At 31.2% G+C, this 20,448-nt stretch overlaps 3 protein-coding genes across 8 annotated transcripts; 1 reads left to right on the forward strand and 2 right to left on the reverse strand.

Annotated features, from left to right (window-relative positions):
• Nucleotides 1-504: 504 nt before the first annotated feature.
• LOC143187029 (uncharacterized) lies at nucleotides 505-9,434 on the reverse strand. Of its 2 annotated transcripts, none has more exons than XM_076390962.1 (10): nucleotides 8,620-9,434; nucleotides 7,102-7,626; nucleotides 6,908-7,011; nucleotides 6,655-6,835; nucleotides 6,345-6,459; nucleotides 5,576-5,723; nucleotides 4,471-5,300; nucleotides 2,818-3,385; nucleotides 2,182-2,743; nucleotides 505-2,069 (listed from the first exon to the last, which is right to left on the reverse strand). In XM_076390962.1, exons 1-10 carry the CDS (start codon nucleotides 9,005-9,007, stop codon nucleotides 1,900-1,902), a joined length of 3,591 nt encoding a protein of 1,196 aa, XP_076247077.1. In that variant the 5' UTR covers nucleotides 9,008-9,434; the 3' UTR covers nucleotides 505-1,899. The 2 variants fall into 2 exon arrangements, with proteins under 2 accessions (XP_076247077.1, XP_076247076.1); XM_076390961.1 differs by having other exon boundaries at nucleotides 6,345-6,462.
• Nucleotides 9,435-10,613: 1,179 nt separating this feature from the next.
• Nucleotides 10,614-13,327, forward strand: LOC143187147 (G patch domain-containing protein 2-like). Of its 4 annotated transcripts, XM_076391169.1 has the most exons (6): nucleotides 10,614-10,739; nucleotides 10,842-10,903; nucleotides 11,340-11,521; nucleotides 11,859-12,213; nucleotides 12,294-12,496; nucleotides 12,556-13,327. In XM_076391169.1, the coding sequence occupies exons 3-6, from the start codon at nucleotides 11,359-11,361 to the stop codon at nucleotides 13,263-13,265; spliced, it is 1,431 nt and encodes a 476-aa protein (XP_076247284.1). In that variant the 5' UTR covers nucleotides 10,614-10,739; nucleotides 10,842-10,903; nucleotides 11,340-11,358; the 3' UTR covers nucleotides 13,266-13,327. The 4 variants fall into 4 exon arrangements, with proteins under 4 accessions (XP_076247284.1, XP_076247285.1, XP_076247282.1 ...); XM_076391170.1 differs by lacking the exon at nucleotides 10,842-10,903 and having other exon boundaries at nucleotides 10,661-10,739; XM_076391167.1 differs by lacking the exon at nucleotides 10,614-10,739 and having other exon boundaries at nucleotides 10,746-10,903.
• Nucleotides 13,328-13,454: 127 nt separating this feature from the next.
• On the reverse strand, nucleotides 13,455-14,420 carry Tim9a (translocase of inner membrane 9). 2 transcript variants are annotated; one of them, XM_076391172.1, is made up of 2 exons: nucleotides 14,217-14,420; nucleotides 13,455-14,038 (listed from the first exon to the last, which is right to left on the reverse strand). In XM_076391172.1, exons 1-2 carry the CDS (start codon nucleotides 14,262-14,264, stop codon nucleotides 13,808-13,810), a joined length of 279 nt encoding a protein of 92 aa, XP_076247287.1. In that variant the 5' UTR covers nucleotides 14,265-14,420; the 3' UTR covers nucleotides 13,455-13,807. The 2 variants fall into 2 exon arrangements, with proteins under 2 accessions (XP_076247287.1, XP_076247288.1); XM_076391173.1 differs by having other exon boundaries at nucleotides 13,455-14,124.
• Nucleotides 14,421-20,448: the final 6,028 nt, after the last annotated feature.

Below are 20,448 nucleotides of genomic sequence, written 5' to 3' on the forward strand. Positions count from 1 at the left end.
ATATTTTACAAAGTGATAAACAAATGATTTAATCGTTTGATATACTTTTAAGGATAAATTTATATTGCTTTTACATTCTAGTCATTTAATTACATTAAAGGGGGATCTAGAAAGATACTCAATAATGAAACAATTATCTACAAATGTAAGATAAAAATTTAGTGTTCTAATTCATCTGCTACTCATGTAGAAACACAGATGCAACATGCATAATAAAAAGAATGAAAGAAGAAATGTTACAACGCTTGTGTTTTAAATTATTTAAAAAAGTATCAAAGAATGAAAAGCTAGTAAAATCTTTAATGCAAACTGAGAATCGAAAGAAAACGATGAAAATTTTGGAAAATGATTAAGAGATAATTTTTTTAATTATCTTCGATCGGTTATTTAACATTTATTACTTCGATATAAAATTATTTGTAATACTCGTATCAAGGCTGAGAGCCATGAAAATGTCATATTTGTCCTTAAATTTAAGTTAATAGTATTATTCACAGCTCATACTTAACATAAAAAATATTTTTATTTATACATTTAACTTTTTAACTAGGAGTGCATCTATGGAACCCCCTTAATGTATATAAATTATACAAGTTTGTGTACAACTAAAAATAATATAATAAAACAATTGAATTTTCACGCTGCAAAGCAAGGTAACTAAATTTTTTCTTTTTTGTTTTTTACAAAAGTAACGAATCGAAAGCAAGTACGAGTTTAAATAAAATACATTGATACAACAATTAATATCATTGAATCGAAAAGTTCTATGCACATAGTACTATATCATTTTGTAATATTATTTTACTGCGCCTTCGCGTTCAACAATTTTAAAACAAACATGCCATGATTATTATTTCAATATAAGATCTAATTTTGCAACATATACTAATATATCTCTCGCAGAAGAAAAAAATAAGGAAGGAAACATTAATAGTATATATAAAAGAAAAAAAAATAAATATCCCGATTAAGAAATTTATCGTAATTATACAATTTGTACCGATTACAGATAAACTAGATCTTTATAATATTGTATTTGATTACGCATTGTGCAGAATCATAAATATATTACACATTCTACATTGTCTATAAACTTCTCGATAATTCCTTTGCAGCGGAAAACTCATACCTTAAATATTAAAGATACACGTACAATTACAGTAATATATGTATATCGTTATTTATACAGCCTAACCTCTAAATAGAGCCTTATAGACCACATGATTTCCTTCTGTCACTGCTACCTCAATAGAAATTCATTGAAATCTATTGTATGTCACGAAATTAAAAGTACAATTTATCTTGAAAGTTCTATATATTCGTAAAAACCGAAAACTACATACTTCATTTATCATTCCCCTTTTAATAAATGTGCGCGATGCCTTCATTATTCTTAATTTTATATAGTAAATTATTCTAAACATGTACATCTGTTTCCTTTTTCGTAATTCAGACATTTTTTTTATATAGATACACATTACAGTATACCAAATAATCTGTAAATCGTTCATTAAAATATTGCAACCTACAAAAGATAAAACTTTCATTTAAACGATCTACTCAAGGATACCAGCCTCTCATGGAATTTTGCTTTGTAACCAGAACAATATGCGATGCATTTGTGGTCCCCTATTTTTTTCTTTAACTTGCTAAAAGATTTAACGTGAACAGTATTTGTTATTACTGTAGAGTGTATCAATACACCATTCGAGGGGATTTGTTGAAGACTGCAAAACACATTGTACATAAATATTAAATTACTTTTCATCCAATTCACAAGTATTGGAATAAGTTGTGCAGACACTATTGGAGTCAAATTTACAAAATTTCTTATTCCCTTATATCAAGTAAATTTCTTTCTGTTTAGTATATATATTTATACACTTTGTTCCTTCTCTTCTATTGTGTAGCAGTATCTGAAATGCTTTGCCGCCATGTAGCGTGGAAAGGAATCTTCAAAATTTTAACTCGGGTTTTGGGTAATGCGGTTAATAAAAGTTTTTGAAGTTGCGGCAAAGGCAAAATATCCACTTGAGGATTTGTTAAATTTGTTTGTTGCTTATCATCACCTGGAAAATATGAGAATTGTTATAAAATAACTTTTACGCGTATATAAACTATTCTTTAAAAATACAAACTCATAATTTATTAGGAGTACACATATTTATAAAGAAAAAATACCTTTTTGATTGTCGTTCTCATCCTCAACATCTTCAATTAATTTCAAACAGGGTACTGGCTTCAAAACTGGTATCGAATCACCAGTAACTTGTTTGCTCATTAGATTACACTGATCAACAAACAGTTCTGTAACCCTTAGTAACTCAAGTGTAACGCCCCATACGAAGTGTGTTAAATTATTCGAAAGTTCCGTAACACCTCCAAGCACCATATTGTTAGACGTTGCTGACTGAGATATGTAAGTTGGTATAATTAATAATCTTTTAATGTTCTTGCAATTAGCGAGGCATTTGTCGAAACCGTTTTTCACGTCAAAATTGACCAACTCCATTTGACTCAAGTTTTGCAACTTAGATACACCTTCCAAAATGTCGAATGTGCAACATGAACCTTGCCCCTTTTCAAGCCTCAGACGCTCTAATTTTTGTAACTTTATTAAAACTGTTGTACCAAATTTGTCAGGAAAATCTGAACATTCTCCCAATTCTAACATCTCCAAATTAACCAAGGCTTGTATAATATCGATTCTTTTCTTGCCGAGTTCTTTAACTGATGTTAAACTCTGTAAAATGTATTAGTAATTAGTATTTAAAAAAAACACACACACACAAATTTAACAGTGGCGATTGCACTTACTAATTGTGTTAACTGTGTTAATTCCTGTAAAGGTGTGAGATCTTCTTGCAGAGACATTCCGCTTATAGCTTTCAGCCTCAATTCTTGACAACGTTTGAGATTTCCAACCGATTTTAGGTTTAGGGAATCGCACTTTATCGACATTGCACTCAGTACCTCCAGCTGAGGACAGTTCTTGATAACTTCCTCGACAACCATGACGGGACATCTACACAACTCTAGCTTAACGAGACTAGTTACGCGTGGTATCACTGTTAAGAACTTTTTCCAAATGCTATCGGACTCCCCCGCCACGAGCATTTTTCGAAGATCTAAGTGCTGAGTACCACGCCTTTGTAACGTGTCCGCCAAACCATCCCAATCTGTTACTTGACTGTTCTTCATTCGTACAGTTTTCCACAGAGAAGGATGCGCGGCTAAGTCCCGCCACATTTTACATACTCTGGCAGCTCGAAGTAACTCTTGAACCTTAAGATATTGAAAAATACGAAGTAATGCGTGATAACCAGCACAAACTGAATCCATGAAATGCTGTTGCTGTTCTATTTCTTGATGAGTCGGTTTCCTCCTGAAAATATGAAAATAAGAACACGTTTATGTAATTTCTTCAAAACATAATCGGCCTAAAATATATAAGGGTATCGCCTTTAGAATATGCAGTAACATTTATTTACAGTTCCCGATATTAATGAAAAAAACGTTAATTTTTAAAGAGGCTTTTAAAGGACCAATGATTTACAACAATGATGCCAACAATCTCGTATTGTGTTACGTAAAAAATATAAGTAAAAGCCTCTGAAAAAAACTTCAAAGGTTGAAAAATTTGGCATTTTGAAGATAGCAGGTAGAGAAACAAAAAAACAAACATAAATGGAAGGCATAAATAAAGGAGGAGAAAGGATATAGAGACATTTTTGGGAAAACGCACTAAGAGTTTTTTTGTGTTTCAGCTCGCACATGTCTTTATATCTGTAAATATAAAAAGTAAAAATGAATTAGATTTTTTCCACTGAAGCACTTATCAGTAGCTGTATTCATAATTGTAGCATGAATGTAAACAATATATAGAAAATTGATTCAATCTTCTTTGCTGCTTGTAAACAGTAATAAATCAATCGGAATAAAAATCTTTACTTTGATACTACAATTACGCAATACCTGCAAGAACCAATGATATGTGATTGTCTTGCTCATTTTTCACATGTCTCAATAATTTGGCCGCATTTCTAAGAAGCTAAGGCAGTGTGCTTCGATCACAAGATAAAATCAAATTCATTTTTCACGTCGAACTTTTATATTTCCAAATACAATAAACATCAGTATATATTGCATTTACAATTTGCATTATAAATTTCGTGTAAATGAAATCAAATATGTAGTTATAACTTTCTATTCATTTTCTTTAATATTCAAACAAAATTATGAAAATATCCTGGCACTATTTGCAAAGATCTTTAAATAAAACCAAAATTTTTAATATACATTTAAAATAGAATTAATTACCATAGAAAGAGCACACATATCTTGTAAATACAATATGTACAAAGCAACTGCCAAAACCTCAAAAGAGAGTTGCCTTAACTTATCTGGAGAAATTATTGAAAAAAGGAAGTAAAATAAATATGCTGGTGTGTTTGAACAGCAAACACTTACTTGCTACTTATTTTAATAGTACCCAAACTACTTGTGACCGACTGACGTGAATCTACTTTAGGTAGATCGTGATTTGTACTTGTATTATTAGCCGTAACTTTTCTTTCTGGTGATTTCTTAATTTCTGATACTAGATCTGTCTTAGCATTGGACAAATCATTCTCTGGCCTATTTACTGTTAAAACATCCATTCTACTTCTATTGCACGTTTCTTCTATTTCTTCTGTTACTGTGCAAGGACTAAGTTCTGTAACTAATGCATCTTTTGGTATGTCTTTGTCAGTTAATTTATCAGGAATATCTTTTCCCAACGATGTTGACAAGGACATATGTGACTTCGTAGTCATGGAATTTTCAATAGCATTAGATATATCAGTAAATGAACCATCCTGAAGTATTGGAGGCTTGTCGCCTATTTTATCAGGTTTCACTGTTATGGCTGGCTGCACAGCCATAGCATTATTTTTCGGTACAACAATGTATCTTTTGCCTCCCATTAAAGCAATATTCTGAGCTGGTTTTGGTAAACTTCCATCGTGACTTTGTAAAAATTCACTTTCTGCCTGAGAAAACCAATTGCTTTCTGTTTTGTCTGAATTTGAAGTGGAATATGGTGTCGCAGATGGCGTTTTTGAAACTTTATTAGTGTTCCGAGATTGCGAATCTGCATTATCAGATTTAGGAATTCTTTGAAGTTTTGGTGGAGTTAAATTAACTTGGTGTTTCGATTTTGCATTTTGTGCACCTAACATACTAATTGGTATTAACGGAGGAGGTGTCAAAGATGGATTTGTTTGAGGTTGAGATTCACTAGTATCCTTTTGACAGTTCTACAACAAAATTAAGTCAAATTAATTCAATTATTAAACTGTACATGTTTTTAACTAAGTTTGATATTTTGTATCTCATGTAACCGAATTCAAAAATTTAACAGAAATTATACAAATCTAAATATTTCAATAAAATATAAAATACAAATTATACTGTTCTATGAAATTACAATAAAAATAATTTTAAATACTGAGTTTATAATATACAGGCAATTTAATGAATAATCAAAGTTTTACAAAGAAAAAAAATATTGTATAAAGTAAAAGAAACATACCTTGCAAACATAATCATCACTTCCTGCAAATTCCATGCCATCAACACATTCAGGATGATATAAACATAGACACACGCGACATTGTAAACTTGGTATCAATCCCATACTTGTTGAGCACCTTATACTGCACGGTTCTTGAACTTTGGGCCTGTAAGATGTGCGTTGATTGGGGAAAGGGATTCAGGAACAAAACACAAAATTTAAATAAGGGATTTAAGGATCAAAAGGATAAAGACGGATGTAGTCATGAAAATATAGAAGGAACAGATATAACTGCCTTAGAATAAAATTCTAAATTCTACGATTACATATACATATTATACAGCATGCATTTTAAAATTATCAACATGAACTGAACTTTAATGTATCTATATATGTAGTAAAGCAAAATTTATGCGTAAAATTATTACGAGAAATTTTATGTAAATGACTATAAAAGCTATAGAATTTAAGTAATATAAAATAAATATTTTGAATATAATTTTGGAAATTTAAAATCATATGATGCTATTTAATTTTTTGTTGTATTTTGTTTTTGTCTGAGACATCTTTACATATTACTGTACGAAAATCGTAAAAAAAAAATAGTCTTTTGACAAAAAATATAATGCACATGCTGTAAATCCTTCATTGGACCTTTTCAAAGCACGTTAAACATAATTATTAATGATATTTAATCAGTAAGCGTTTTGGATACCCTCGAATATTGCAAATTAATCACAGTGATACAATACAATAAATATAACAATTAAAGCAGTTAGTTACTTACGTTACTTGTCTTTTAGCCTTAGGAGGCGGTGGTTTTTCGACAGGTATCTGCTGACTTCTTCTTGTGATTGTGGTTCGCTGGGGTGGAAGCATCTCACTTTCTTCAGGCTTTATTTCTGCTAAGCACATATAAGCAAAGATTTGTATAAAGCAAATTTCCAAATGTAAATAAGATTTGAATGAAAAGGTAATTATGATTCACAAATTTACAACTGAAATTTGAAAAGTGATTGATAAAGATTTCGAAACATAAAATAGCAAACAAATAATGGAAGTACGTTATTATCATATACACCAATATAAGTACATACTTATTTGTGGAGTTCTCTTCCCACGCACTTTCACTTTAAATCCTGCTGAAGGACCTTTGGGTGATTTAGTAACAGTTTTTGCAGGCACAGGTACAGGCACAGGTGCTGCTTCAACAGCTCTCCTTACAGGTGTAGATTTCTTATATCCGAAACTTCTTCTAGGAGGAGTAGCCATTGATCCCTGTAATAGTCAAGTATAAATTATTATTTACCAGCAACATAGATTTACAGTTCAAGTACTAGGGCTACGTACCCTCATTCTTTTTGCGTCACGAATAATTTCTTTTTCAGGGTCATTAACACCAATTGGTTCTTTGAAAAATGTAAAATTATCAATAGTTAACTCTTTTGTATTAACTGTAACAGAAAAAAAGATAAAAAAAAAATTATTTCCTTTACATTTAAATTATTTTATAATATACTATCATTATTATAATTTTCACTTACGAAATTCTGCAACTTCTCTAAAACTTCTAACTTTCTTGCCCTGTGGTGTATAGTAATATATATCAGCCATTCTCTTGACACTTGAATCACTACTCCCCCTAAATACTAATTCTCGCTTCCAGCCATATTTAAAAGGTTCCTTGTACGCAGGGTTTGCCATATCAACAACCTTTTGTTTTGGGGTAGCAGTGACTGGACTAAACCCACGCATTAAACGACCTTTCATTTTTAGAGACACTGCTGGACTACTAGCAGCTGATGAATTTGTTGACTTAAGTGATGTTTCTTCTGCTTTATGTCCTTCTAATTCAGACTCCATAGTATTTGGTACTCCAGTTGAATCTGTTTCAGATTTATCAGATTCTCTTTCTCGTTTTAATTTATCTATATCTAGCCCATACTCTCCTTTATAATTATGTGTTCTATTGTCATCTGATTCTTGTTCATCTTCCCTTCCATCAAAACTTTTCTTTATACTATATCTAAACCGTTTAGCCATTTGAGCTTCCGCTACTTCAGCTTCAGCTGCAATAAATTTTATAAACATTGTCAATCTGTATAAAATGTTGAAACATAAAATACTTATTGCTATGTTTATATTTTTATTTATATTTGTAATCATATCAACCATATAAAGCATCATTACCCTGATATAATATTATACAAATATTGTTTCATTTCTAACATACTTGAAAATTAATTTATAACAAAAATTAAAACAAATAATAATGTAATATGTAATATAAGTATGCATATTATATGATTAAATAATGCACATTTTTTGAATAAGGAATAGACAATCTTAAAGTAAATACTTGTTGTATAAATTTTATTATTCTATTATTTATAAATATTCTATTTCTTTTATTCATTCAAATGTAAACACAACAGATATTTGCACCACATATACACATGCCAATTATTTATGTTAAATTTATACTTCCATTAAATATGAAATTATAAAACGACTTTTCACTGAATAACTTAGCATTTGAACAATAAAATATTTAGCAAGCTATGAGCATTAATATCTTATAAATACTAATTTAAATCTTATAATATCATTGTCAACAAACATATTAAAATATTATCCATGTCGTATATTTAAAACCTTCATAGCTATATTTAAAAAAATAATTCAATAATGCTCCTTCGAAACATTAAAAAAAAATTCTGTTGCTTTCTATTAATAATTAAGACAATAACTCGATCATTATACCTCATATTTCTCTGGCTACTTTATTGAAACATAATCTACCTACAATTACAATTACATAAACTTCATATTAACATCATAAAAAGACAAGCAACATTAAAACATAACAGATTAATTCAAAGTCATAACTTTCATCTTACAATAAACAGACCAATAAACATGTATCAAAATATATGTCAGACTCAACAGTCCATTCAACATAATCCTTCCACCGCAAAAACTATTCCACATTACCATAATACCTTCTGCTAAGCGCCTCTATTTCACATTTTGCATATTAAACAGATCATAATGGAAATTACCGATACCAATTAGCTTCTTCAAGACCTGACTCCCCGGCACCAAGTCGTTACCCCCTTGCGCATCGAATCCATTGAACCCCGTCGACTCCTCCGAGCTGAGGTCGTCGGGCTCCGAGAGCTTGCGTTTACGTCCCTTCATGACCGTATCATTTTCAATGGTGCTGGTCGAGTTAGCCTTGAACTTACGCAGCTTTCGTTTAACGATCGGCGTCGTGCTACCACTTTTCTTCGGCGAGTCCGTCAAGTCGCCGTTCAACTCCTCACCGTCCATTACAATCTCCTCCTTCACTAGCGTCTCCTGCAGATCCGGCATACTGGCCGTTGTTTCTAGGTTAGGAATCTCGCGCGCCTCCTCGGCGTTCCCGCCATTCACGTTGGCCTCCTCCATCGCGCGGCCCCACGGGGACCAAACACTCTGTCCTCTCAACTTCGACGAACGGCGCGCTAGAAACGTAAATATTCACCTGACGCGTCACTTCATGTAAACCCCATCAACCGTTTCTCGACATAAGCGACCGTGCTACAATCCCCTCGCGTCTGGCCGCCACGATCCCGCGCTCATCTGTCCCCGCGTATGCGCACAACACACGCGCAGACACCACTACGCGCTATTTACACAACCGCCAGGATATCTCTCAGCGGAATATGCTCCCGAGCGTTCCTCATTACGATCCTATCGCACTGCACACGGTTTTAGAGGCGTACGGGGAGGACCTGTTACCGAGAGGAGTTACTTATCTTTCCGTAGACTCGGACCAGCCAAAGCATTCGAACGAAAAAACGACAACAGCCTCGGCGGACACCAAGCGTCTGTAGAGCACACAACCGGAAATGGCCGAAAAAATATGCTAAGGACGCGTTCTCAAAGCGTGACGACGTCGTGGCGATGAGGACTGTGCCTTAAAGGAATCTCACCAATCTGATTAATTATGGATGGCTGAAAGGGTTTGCGATTGGTTGTATGATTTTTGTTTGCGCGTGAATTAAATTTGGTAAGCAATTTATGTAGCGAGATGAGGAGAAAATTTGTGTGGATTCGAAGTGGTTCTGCGGATTTGTGATTTTGTAAAATTAGTTGATTAATATTTTCGTGTGGGAGTTTCTTCTTTTTTTTTTGTAATGGGTGGGATGAAGAATAATTTGTAGTTGTCAGGGTTTAATGAGGACAATTTAATGCCAAGTATTTTATGAGTTGAAGCAAGAAGAAATGAATATTATAAAAGTTGTGATATAAATGTGGAATATTAATACAGTATTGCTTCATTTCACGAAACATCTTGAAATTGAGCAAAACTGATATTGTTGAAAAATTAATGTACTTCTTTTCAGTTTTGCGTATAATAGAGAATCTTATTATTCTTAATATCTAATTAGTTTAATAATCTCTGAGACCAATAAATTGCATCAGATCAATGAAACGTCATCAGTTTTTTTTGGTTCTTTTTCACATCATTACAAGTATGAAAGCAAGTTTATCGTTCCCATTTCGTTTTATTGAAATCCCTACATATCATGCAAGAATCGATTAATTCTAAACTTTTCTGTTTCGAATTATCAATATAGGAAGAACAGTTCTTGCATTACATAGCTACATTATCTCATTTCTTTAAAAATCATGATTTTTGAACTGTCATTGTTACAGGAAATGGACGATATGAAATCATATCAAGGTTAGGTTTACAATCCATCCATAAATTTATTAAATACTATTTCTACGCGCAATTAATATTACTTCCTAATAAAAATGCAATTATTATTATTATTATACGACTTTTTGCTCATTTTTGCTTATAAGACATACTCGAACTTTGACCCCCACAATTTGGAACTCCCTATACAATACAAATGAACATAAATGTAATTAGCATTGCATAACATTAATACGGTAATAATATCCAACCTACTATAAAATTGACTTTTTATTCGACAATAGTTAAAAGTACGTACATTTTTTGTTAAAAAAGAGAATTTTTATCTCTCAATGCGAACATTTGATTTTAGAACACACCCATGGTGGGTTCAACCATGACCAAATTATTGCTCGCGAGATATAGAGTGACACACACATACGCGAGCTGCACCTTCACAAATCTAACTTCACACACAGAAATATAAAAAAGGTAGAGAACGTCCGTGAGGCACAGTGAAAATAGTTTTTAAGCTTGACAGTTTCCTATCACTCGTTGTATCTTTTCTTTTTTTGTAATTGTTAATTACGAAAGTTGTTGATCAACAATGATTCCAGTTTAAAGAAAGTTCGCATTTTGCAGATTATATGTACAAGGTGGGCACGACGTTAATCTGAGATTTTTAATTTGTCAGTGATTTGAAAAACGATATGTTCTAACGTTCCACTCGAATTTTTAAATAATCGCTATTTCAGTGGCGAATATCTTTCATTGTTGCTTCTATTTTCTAACGTATGTCAAAATTCATTATCAGTTATTGAGTAACAAACAAGATACCATCCAGATAAACCATATTCCATCATGAAAGAAATTAAAGGGACAATGTATGGCGTTCGAACTAATTTCTGTATCTTTTATTTTATACGATAACTCGAACGGTTATCGATATTATTTGAAATAATATATAAAAATCAGTAAATATGGTGGTTTAAATATTGTTATGTATTGATAATTTTATAATGTAAATAACTCCTTATGTAATAAATTTGTATTGTTATCCATATTTTACATAGTTGCATTAAATGTAATTAGGAACAAACGTGTCCTTCAAATGGAGCGTGTTTTAAAAGCTGTACCAGCAGATTTAAGAGTAAAAATGGAGGCACTCGTGCATGACTTAACTTTGGCATTAGAAGAAAGCAGCAATAGTGCAAATGTCAGACGCAGATGGGGCATCAGAAGAAGAGCTCGTTCTACGGGCAATATTCGTAAGTGTAAGGGAATAAAACTATTGAAAGATAGAATTTTTTCCTAAAAAATTATTTTTTTAATGTTTTATTAGTTAAGATTCTAGATAAACACTTTTGAGAAACAATTCTAACAAAAATTACCTATTTAAATACTTATGTTCTAATCATATTTCTATGAAATTAGTTCCAGTCTACTTCTACAAGGCAGACAGAGGATTGTTATCAAGATTGTCTTTGTAGAAACCGTATTTCTTTCTATAAAGAAGTCAATTTTTTATATCTATGAAAAGTAATTTTTAAAACGTGAAGAACAGCTAAGGAATTTTGAAAACAATGTTTAAGTATTTATTGTTTATTTCAGCATCATTGCATATGAACAAACACTCGGATGATAGTTCATCTTCCATTTGTGATGTTCATATTCCAAAAAATAATACTGCCTCCAAATATCAGTCTGACAGTGATGACACAAATCAAACCAAAAGATTTGCACGTTTTTCTAACTTAAATAATGTTAGCAACATTGAAAGCGATTCGGTTAATGAAAATTTTTTACCTAGAGTAAATCCAAGGCGTAAAAGAAAATTTAAGAGAATGGCTATTGACTCTGACTCTAATCCATCTACTTCTCAGACAGTTGCAATAATGTCAACAACACTTGGAGATAAAAAGAGAGTTCTTCGCGGTGATTGTAAAAACAAATATGGGACAATATGGTAATAAAAAAACAATAAAAAGTGAAATTCTAGGAAGAGAAACAAATTAACTTCTTATGGAACATTGTTTTTTGCTGCAGGTGTGGGAAACGAAAAAGATCTTGCAGAGAGCGTTCTACAGACTGTGAAATGAGAACTCTAAAACCAAATAGAACCATAAAATCAAAAAATCGTATTAAAATGCAGACTGATGATGCTATAGATTGTTCAAGAATATCCAGTTCAAGTATCTCATCTAGTGATTCTGAAACTGGACTAATCACAAATGATGAAGATAGAGAAGGTACTAAATTGTTTATGCAAAGTAATAAGTGCTACACTTAATGGACCTTTTAACTATAGGAGATGACGAACAATCCGATTGGATTGGAGAACCAAGTTGGTGGGACGATGGAGAAAGTGCTAATGAAGATAAAATTAGCACAGATTCAGCGTTTCAAATGATACTACATGGTAGTTTTGACCATTCAATAGATAAGACAAAGAAAAGTTATAGACACAGAATTCAAAGAATTCGTGAGGGTCTTAGTGGTAGAGAAATTCGCGCTGGTCGTCGTCACGTTGATAATAAGCCTGGGTATTCAATTATTACATCAGCTAATGAAAAAGTATCTAGATTTTTACAAGATCCTACACAAAGTGAATTAAAATTGCACCCTATGCGACAGCCTGAACGAGAGAAACTCCGTCGACTGGCAAATTTATATAGTTTAAGTTTAAAAGGCGATTTAGGTTGCCCAATTTTGTACAAAACTCGACATACTACTCAAGCCGTTTGCGTAGATCAAGTACCATTAAAGAGATTTTCAGATTATAAAAGATTACGAAGAACTCCGCCAAATACGCCCAATCCGGAATTGGCGATGCACAATCAGGAATTTCAAGTCACGAGCACAAGCTTTGGCTCGCAAATTATAAGCCCTAGTTCGAACATAGATTCAATGCAGGCTGTACCAAAATTGTCTCATTTAGAATGGAATTCGAATAGCATGGATATTGAAATCCATGGGAAATCAAAATTTCATGATTTTGGACACTCAAAATCAAGTTAAATCAAACAAAATTCTTTTTTGTTAATTTGTTTTTTAAAATAAATTATTTATATGTAATTTCATATGCTGTTTTTACATACCACTTTCTGAGTATGACAAATATACAATTAAGTATATGTAATTACTTTATGCAAAGGACTACATGTACTATACATTACTTATATTCTTTAATATGGTAAATTTAGTTAAATGTATGGGTCACTAAACCTTTTTAATTCAAATAGAAATACACAGATATTTGTTTCTACCATTTTACTTTAATTGTTTAATCACATCTTAATTACTATCAATTATTTATTTAACATTGTTTACATTAAAATTTATTACAGGTGTCATATATATTACAAACAATATTATTTTATAGATCCTAAATTAAAATCTTTGCTATGATCTTGTTGGCTTTAATTACATGTTCATTTCATATATTTTTAAAGGACAAAGATTTGACTGTATTGCAATAAAACAGGTGGTTCATAATCCTTGCTATTGTATCCTCCTTGAATAATTTATTTGTATAAATTTTACATATATAACATTAAAGATTATCTACCTTCGTTCAATTTTTTACTAGCAGCTAATTGATTTTCATTAGCGAGCATTTGAAACTCTTGGAACCGTTGTGATACTCTTTGATTCATCTTCAGATATTTTTCCATGCAATTTAGAGCACACTTCTCCTCCTTTGTCTTGATATCCCGTGCAGTGAAATCATTAATGCAGTCAACAAAACAAGTCTCTGATAATTTGTTATAGGACGTCAGGAAGTCTCGAAACTGGAGTACAAAAATTCCGATCATTCAAACTTTCCCATTTTTCATAGTTCTAGTTCCATTATTTCGTATTAAAACTTAACGACCGTCTACATTTCATTTACAAATGCATCGTTAATTTACATATTCTGCTGCGGTCTTTATACAAATAATTATGTATGAAATCGCTGCAAATACATACGGCTTTAATCTGTTCATCATCCACACTTGTAGGAACCTGCGTTGCCATTACAACAAATAGTTTATTTCTTATTCAAACGCTGTGTATTCACACGAAAACTATCGATACACACTTGAGCTGACGAAGGAACTTCGATTCAAATGATTTTGAGGTTAGGACAGGTTAGAATGAATCTACTTTCATACAGCACGTGCGCGTCATGTATGTAGTGGACTTTGCCTGTGTTGTGTTTTAACGAACAAGATCCAACGTACTGAAAATTTTCTTGTGAATGAATTGTGTAAGTTTTTTATTTACAAAACTGTATAAAAAATAGAAATACAAATGCATTATTTCATAACGCGTAATTATGGTAATTGTGTCGAATCAAATTATGCATTTTTAGAACACAATATAAAATCCAGTTTCATATTTACATAAAATGTATTTGTTTAACATTTTTAAAGAGATGCAGTGTATTTCTAAGATACACAGATAAATTTTTTTAATGTATTCAATAATTATATTCCATCCTACTCATAAGATTCGTAGGGAATAACATATCCATCTAATTCGTTCTTAAATATTCATTGAAAAAATTTCTTAACATTTTTAATAATCTAACATACATCTAAGAAAAAAGAAATCAAATATAAAGATCGATAATATAATTAAAAATGACGGTACGATTAGACTGCAGATTTTTATGCAAATGCGTATTTTTATAGACACAGCCAAAGAAACGAAACTTAAATAAAAATTTGTGTCACCCTTCAAATATTATAATTTTTACTTTATTTCTTAAATTTTGTGTATTTTTACATGTGTACATCTATAACTTTTTACACGTTTAAAATTCTCATAAATGTATAAAAATTCGCAGACTAGTTACAATTAATCAGATTAATATTCAATAAACAAAAGATCAGTTCTATTCTTTCTTAAAACAGAGAAGTGAGCGAAACTGCTTAAATAAGGGACGAAGCTAGTGGAAGAGCAGATGTTTCGTGTCGGTAGTCGATGGCAGTATACCAGTCGTAGTAAGCCCCGACTTTATTTCGGATGTGTCGAAGCAGTTGCTTTTTTATGCAGAAGGTACGATCACAAATGTTCTTATTGTCGCTATTTTTGAATATATCGTTCTCATTTTTATTTCACTGATAACTTAGAATTTGTAAATTCACTTGTCACGTAATGGTATTATAAAATGCACTATATTGCATTTGTTAAATAAAAATATATATTCTACGGTCGCATACATGGTCGTGTGTCCTCACAAAAATATTTTTTAGTACTATGGAATATATTACTAAATTTCGCAGAATTCAAATAAATTTTACTTGATCTTAAATTTTACTGTATTACTTAACCCTTTTAGTGTTGATTGTTGAACAATGATAATTGTATATCGTAATTTTTTCAGTCACCATTAACTGCATTAATACAAATTTAGATTTTAGATTTATAAAATTATATTCGATATGAACTTTGAATAAATTTGTATAATTTTTTATTGAATTTATGAGGAATCTAATAATTCAGATATTCTTTTGTAAGATATTATTATTTATTACGTCTGTACATTATTTATACAATTTCATAAGAGACTATACTAGGTATACTATACAGCTTATTTTGATAAAATTACATAATTATAAGAATAATTCTTTTAAAAGTCAAGTTACTTCGTCTTAGTATTAAGTAATCTACATTTTTAATTAAACATATAAATAATCTAGGTTGCCATTAGTATTTAATTTAATTGTTGCAAAAAATTCTTCTCATCATGTGTTCTCTTTTGTGCTCATAGTCGTAAAATTTATATTAGCACTCTCTTTACGACCAACTTTATTATTTTCGGTAGCTTACTATTAAATCATAGTTTAAGTCTCAAACAATTCTACTCTCATTGTTACTACATTGAATAGCATCAGTCCCAAAATAAAAGATACTACAAATAATAGAGGTTCGGTTAATTAAAATTCCACTGCAACTGTCTAATTCTCGTACTTAAATTTAAATTCTATGCATTTGTTCACACTTTACCGACTTTGGTATTCGAAACGTGTTTCCAAAATCCACCGTTCATAACCACAGAGGGCGCAATAAAATCACTAATTCTTTGGAAATTGGTATTTGAACCATGCAACACAAATTTTTATAAGATGATAGATCTATTTCATATCTTGTCTGTGGTAAAAGCAACCAAAACTTATTTCATACTGCATTATGGGTCTCAATATCTTGACGTAATTCGACAGAAATTAACATTATGTCATTATAAACGCGTTAATTTATACGACGTGCAAAATTTCAGTTAAGTTATCGAACAAGATCCAAAGATGTTACCCAGTAAATTCTTTTCTCTGTTGTTGGTCATAAATTACAATAGTTTATTCACGTTGATGTTGCTGTGTCTACTTACCTTTGTAACCGCAATGTTACATGCATCACAGGTTAACCGTTAGAAATTCAAGTAAGCAAGTTACATAAAGAATTATAAATTCTACTGTTTTTCTACTTTCTTAAGTTTTGATTATCATATCTCGATTATCATATTCATATCTGCTATGCTATCGGAAAATATTGCAGCAACGAACGCTGTTTTCTATAGATGGCGTCCTATTTCAAGTTTTCACGTTTATTCGTTTGCATTCGATTATTCGAACCTTTGTAATTTTACATATTTGACTTGTTTATCTTTTTCTTTTTACACTAAATAGCGTCTAAAATTAACGACTTGCATAAACACTTTGAAAATTTAATTATTTCCAACTTACTAAAATTAAGAATGTTTATAAAGTTGAAAATACTCAAATTGTCAAAGTCTTTATGTAAGTAATTAATTTTAGACAAATATTAAAATCAAAAATGTTTGTAATTTGAAACTCTAAAGATACTTAAAAAATTTTCTGAGAAACTTTAGGAGTCGTCTCTACATTTTTCGCTACTTTGTTTAATCGTAACTTTTAATTTTCAGGAAATCGGAAGAAGGCGACGAAAACTAGCTTCGATTATCTTCAACATTCGCGAAAATGCCATACAATAGAGCTGTGAATTCCACTTCTCGCGGAAGGCCCATTTCGATAAAATCACAACAGCCTTCCGTGAAAATAGCCGTGAAAAATAAAACTCCATTAGCTCGGAAGAGTGGGGAGGAAAATAATCCCGCGTCAAAACAATATACGAGGAGTGCGTTTACTCAAAAGGAAACTGTGGAGGAGAAAAGAATCGAGTCCAAACAACATGGAGAATCTGTGAAAAATAAATGTGACGAAGATCATGAAGATCCAATTACTGTGTTGCGTAAAGAAATACAAGATTGGAGGATCCACGAAATATTGACCGCCAGATCTGAAGAGAGGTTCACTGGAACACCGAGTTACCAACGCACTTGCAGCAATGGTATGTATTTGAATTTTTTTATCATGTGTACATTTCAATGTTTCATTTAATTTTTATGTAACTGTAATACTTAACACACACAAATTTATTGTATAAGTTTTTTTTTATTTTTTCGATACATTGATGATAATCGGGAAATTGAGTTATTGTATTTATTTTTATATTTTTTTTTAAATGGGTAATATTTTTAGTAAATTTTTATTTACGTATTTGTTTATTGTCGCATCAAGTTGAAAACCATTAGCGAGCATTGTTGCATTACAGCTGTGAGGGTACATAAAATATACGTATTTTATTTATGTTTTCAAAATGTAATTATTTCTTAAATGAGCTAACTATGAACAATAACTTTGGTAGCTAACTTACACAAGATAGGAAGAATAATATATGCATTTGTGTTTTCCTTGACATAAACTAATTCTCTACTCTTATATACAGTACATGTTCTTCATTATCGTTGTTTATTGCAGAACAAAATTCTTAGAAATTTCATGGAATATTATTTGACATTTTTGATATCATATGATATTTTTTATACAGTTATGTATGTAAAAAGAAAGATTTAAGCAAGTAAAAAGTGCTAATCTATAGAGACTATACACTGGTGTTGTAGTTGAGAACTAATGATAGTATAGCAGTATAATTTTAGAACTATTTAAACAACAATAGGCCAAAGGCAAGCTGTAAAAAGTGTAATCATCCACTTAAACTAAAAACTTTTCCTATCATGGAAAAAACTTACATTGTTCATTGATCCAAGAATAGTAAAAGGGGAAAGTAATGTTCAAGTAAAAATAACTCTGTACGAATGACTGTTTAGATTTATAAATTCGATTCTTTAAATGATTTATTATATTTAAATTGAATATACTAAATAATAATAATGAATAATAATAGTAATCATAATAAATAATATATTTAATTTATTAAATTTGTTGCTCTTTTTTTCTTGAATTCTCAAAATAATTTAGTCACCAGTTTTTTAAAAATAAAATTTCAACTAATTCAAATGTGACACCATTTTTTGAACGCACTGTAACTAGTCTGATTAAATAATACGTACATTATTTATAGTTGCTTCCGGAGAGACCACGAAAAGACAACGAAGTCCCACCAATCCTCTCGACTCCTACAGATCGTGCATCGAATTCCCAGCGGTAACGTGAGTACTGATTTATTTTATTTTCTTTATTTGCATGAATCTTTTATGAACCTTTTTTCTGTGTCATTACAATTGCCCGAATGATATTATTCTGTGAACTGAATCGAGGAAAGTTTTGAATTTATGCATTAAAATTTATGAAATTTTTATAACGTACGAAATCCTTTATATTAAACGTATACAGGGTGATTTATGTACTTTTGTTGTATCGTTAAAACCTAATTTAAGTGCTTTTTTCTTAAATTATGGGACGAACATTTAATGATAAAATTAAAAACAAATTAAGTTAAATTCAGTTATGTTATATTACACACATTTCTTAAAAATACAGTAAATATTCTTTCAACTTTAGTTGATCAAATACAATAAGTTTTAGTTTGAAAATAACTGCTTAACTACTTCAATAAAAATATCGAACCTTGATATTTGCACGTAGTTTCCACCATATTTTCCTGCAATAACCGAATCTCAGATTAATTACCATATTAAAACTCTTAAATTTTACCAATTTCTTTTCGATCACCCTGTATATCTTAATGCAATAATACGTTCATAAAACCGCGAAATATTTCCATCGGGTGTGTCCTTTTAAGAATAACTTATCGGAAGAGTGTCCGTATTTGTGATTGTGTTTTATGTGACTTTACACTAAGGTAAGTGGAAAAATATACTTATCGAAAGGTACGTCATGGCTATAGCCAGGAGTATTTGCGACACAGGTTAAGGTAGACGCACGTTTTCTTCACGTATGTACGATAAAACGTGACCGAGTCGATCGCCATGCGTCGAAGAGCCAAGAAAGAGGCTCGCGACTATCTTACGTAAGTAACTGTAAACGAAGAACGATGAGAGAAACACGCCTCTGTATCTTCACGGTGCATATATACACGTAAGAAAGACCACTACGTCATTCTGGAATTTTCGAAAGTTTCGTCCAACCGGTTTTCTGCTTGCAGACGGCAAGACCCGCTGAAGTTTATTGATACTCAATTCAGATGAACTTCGCGAAACAGACCCTGAATGTAATTAAGTTATTTATTCATCGAGCAAAGATTTCTGATACTCGAGATTCGCCAGCTCTTGAGCAATAAACGTGTGTACTGATAAAATGGAATGTAATCTCGTGATATACTGTTATCTATCTTTGCATCGTCTATCGATGTTAGTAAGAGTAATATTTAAAATTATAAATTTTGAATAGCGTTAGGAAGTAGGTATTAAAGAACTTAGACGTGGAATGTTTCTAATTTAAAAGAGAATGATTCCTTTCGTGAGATGTGAGTGGTACCCCTGTTGGATTATTTACTTCGTGTCACGTGAAAACTATTTCTTTTTAAAATTGAATCGATGAGGGGAAGAACAGTACAAGTAAAAAATTAGCTATTTTCAAATAATTTCAAATAGTATCTAGACCCTAGAGCCAAAGTAAGGTAAATGTCCCAATACTTGGACGCTTAAGATGTTAAATGTCCCAGTAAATGGACAACCGAAAAATGCATATCCCAAATGCATCCCAGTAATTAAATACACTATTTTATAATAATATTTTTTGTTCTCTTTTATATTACAATTTAAACTTAAAATTGGATAAAATTAGTGTTAGCGTTCAGGAATCGGGACTTGGTCCTCTACTAGGACATTTACCTTATTTTAAATCACAGAAAAAAACAATGGACTTCTTTCTTT

This window comes from Calliopsis andreniformis, unplaced genomic scaffold, assembly GCF_051401765.1.
Source record: "Calliopsis andreniformis isolate RMS-2024a unplaced genomic scaffold, iyCalAndr_principal scaffold0022, whole genome shotgun sequence".
In the NCBI taxonomy this organism is placed as follows: Eukaryota; Metazoa; Arthropoda; class Insecta; order Hymenoptera; family Andrenidae; genus Calliopsis; species Calliopsis andreniformis.

Coding starts and splice junctions, on each gene's coding strand:
- LOC143187029 (XM_076390961.1), bottom strand. CDS start 9,007: ATGGAGGAGGCCAACGTGAATGGCGGGAACGCCGAGGAGGCGCGCGAG. Junction 6,836..6,907: donor GTGACGCAAAAAGAATGAGG/GTACGTAGCCCT, acceptor TGACTATTACAG/GGATCAATGGCTACTCCTCC. Junction 6,463..6,654: donor GAAGAGAACTCCACAAATAA/GTATGTACTTAT, acceptor ATATGTGCTTAG/CAGAAATAAAGCCTGAAGAA.
- LOC143187147 (XM_076391169.1), top strand. CDS start 11,359: ATGGAGCGTGTTTTAAAAGCTGTACCAGCAGATTTAAGAGTAAAAATG. Junction 12,214..12,293: donor AACAAATATGGGACAATATG/GTAATAAAAAAA, acceptor TTTTTGCTGCAG/GTGTGGGAAACGAAAAAGAT. Junction 12,497..12,555: donor AAATGATGAAGATAGAGAAG/GTACTAAATTGT, acceptor TTTTAACTATAG/GAGATGACGAACAATCCGAT.
- Tim9a (XM_076391172.1), bottom strand. CDS start 14,264: ATGGCAACGCAGGTTCCTACAAGTGTGGATGATGAACAGATTAAAGCC. Junction 14,039..14,216: donor ATGATGAACAGATTAAAGCC/GTATGTATTTGC, acceptor TTTGTACTCCAG/TTTCGAGACTTCCTGACGTC.